The following is a 2035-nucleotide window of genomic DNA, read 5'->3' as shown; positions in this document are numbered from 1 at the left end:
TGCAATGCATCCAGTTGAGGACCTGACCCCTGCTTGCATTGCGTTGCATGCATATATGTCGTCTTTTTGGAGATGGAGCCAACTGCCAACATGACAACTACACTGCATCTGCATGATCAATCGATGGATCGAACCACCGATCTGTTGCGTTAGTTTGACATGAACGGTACCAGCGTTTCTCCTTTCCAACCTGTCCTCGCGGATCATGTCCCCTGCCCTCACTCATCACTACCCACCCACACGTGCAACAACCTCAACTCATTGGCTGCCTTCTTCGTCCCTCCATATATCTATACTTCGCTCCTCTCCTCCTTCTCATCTCACACAAACGAACACAGACCTCCAGATCTAGCAGCAGCAGCAACAAGAAGCAAAGTACACAAGCTACAAGACAAGATCGAAATGGCTCCGAGCTTTGGCCGCTCCATCTCCTTCCCGCTCAGCCCGGCGAGGTCCTTCAAGCCCCGCGCAGCGGCGTGTCACGTTCGCTCCATTAGCCTCCCATGCCGCTCCCACCCGCTGCTCGCCCACCTCCAGACCCAGATCGCCGCGGTCCGCTCCTGGGCCACCTCGCCCACCGCGCCGTCCTCGGGCCTCGCCCACATCGACGCGCTCCACGCCGTGCTCGCCGAGCTCCTCGTCCTCCCGGAGGTCCAGGACGCGGTCTGCGGCGCCACGCCCGCCTCCGACCGCCTTCTGGACGCCTACATCCTCCTGGCCGACGCGCACCGCGGGTTCCAGGAGACACTCCTCGCGCTCAAGCGCGACGTCGCGGACGTTCGGGCCGCCCTGCGAAGGCGCGACGCCGCCAGGCTCGCGTCCGCCGCACGCTCGCAGCGCAGGAACGAGAAGGAGCTCGCCCGCCACGCCGCGGCCGTCTCCTCCGGCACCGTCGCCAAGTGCGCGCGCCTTGGCCTTGGGGGTGCCACCGCCGAGGAGACCGAGATAGCCGTCGCGCTCATGGAGGCGGCAGCCGCGAGCGCCGCGGCCTCCGCGACCGTGTTCTCGGCCGCTGCGTCGATGTCAGCGGCCGCGTCCTCCTCCAAGACGACAGCAGCGTTCGCTGCCTTCGCCAAGAAAGCCGCGCCGGAGACGACGGAGGTGGTGCCGGAGAAGTTGGTGGAGCTTGAGAAATGCATTGACGAATGCGAGAGCGGCAGCGAGATGGTGTTCAGGAGCATTGTTCGGACTAGGGTTTCATTGCTCAACATTCGCACTCCGGCAATTTAGAATGAGAAAAGAAATGAAAAGGCTATATGTTGTATACACCACTCTACTGTACATAGAAACATAGAACAAATACAAAGAGGAAAGTTTTGCCATGCATATATCTGTTCTGAGCTTTGTGATTTTGTCTGATTATGCCTACACAGTTTACTTTAATCTCGGTTATTCACAAGCAGTTCAAAAAAAGGAAAATTAAGCTGGAATTATCAGGAATGCGTAAACTGATTGTTCATCTGATGAAACACATGAAACACTTCCATTAGGTACCTAACATTACCATAAGATGGAACAATGTACTTTTATTCATTTATAGAGTATCTTTCTCGCTAAAAATTCAGCCAGTTGTCATCTCATACCAATCCATGTGCAGTCCATGTGCAGTCCAATGATACGAGTATCGGTGTATTGTGCCTTAATGGCCACTAATCTAGTCCGAGCTGCTAACTACATATATATTAAGAGAATTTTCGAGGATTTGATCTACTGACCTTTTAGTTGTTAAGCCTTCGCTAGTATATGATTATGATAGCCAACCGTGCCCTTCAGTTTTCTCAAGAAACCAAGTGTGCCCCCGTTTTTGTGCATTTATGTCCATGCGATTGCGATTAGATGGTTAGGACACAATGTGATGATGTGACACTCTCTTGTGCCTTTGTTTGGATTCAGCTTTTAATATAGAGAAGGATTTACCGCGTTGGGTAGGCAGGAAAATAACCGCTCACACTTATTAGGGTCTGTTTTTTTCAGCTGGAGATTCTAAAAAGCAGTTTATAGAAGTTGGATTGTGAAAAGTTAGATCATGAAAAGC

At 52.8% G+C, this 2035-nt stretch overlaps 1 protein-coding gene across 1 annotated transcript; it reads left to right on the top strand.

Annotated features, from left to right (window-relative positions):
• The first annotated feature begins 275 nt into the window (after positions 1–275).
• LOC133883480 (uncharacterized) lies at positions 276–1274 on the top strand. Its single transcript, XM_062322820.1, has one exon. The coding sequence runs from the start codon at positions 403–405 to the stop codon at positions 1228–1230; it is 828 nt and encodes a 275-aa protein (XP_062178804.1). The 5' UTR covers positions 276–402; the 3' UTR covers positions 1231–1274.
• The last annotated feature ends 761 nt before the right edge of the window (positions 1275–2035 follow it).

The sequence above is a fragment of the Phragmites australis genome, chromosome 10 (assembly GCF_958298935.1).
Source record: "Phragmites australis chromosome 10, lpPhrAust1.1, whole genome shotgun sequence".
NCBI classification, from domain to species: Eukaryota; Viridiplantae; Streptophyta; class Magnoliopsida; order Poales; family Poaceae; genus Phragmites; species Phragmites australis.
Note: the sequence above shows the minus strand (reverse complement) of the source record. Positions and strands in the feature narration are given on the sequence as shown.

Coding starts and splice junctions, on each gene's coding strand:
- LOC133883480 (XM_062322820.1), top strand. CDS start 403: ATGGCTCCGAGCTTTGGCCGCTCCATCTCCTTCCCGCTCAGCCCGGCG.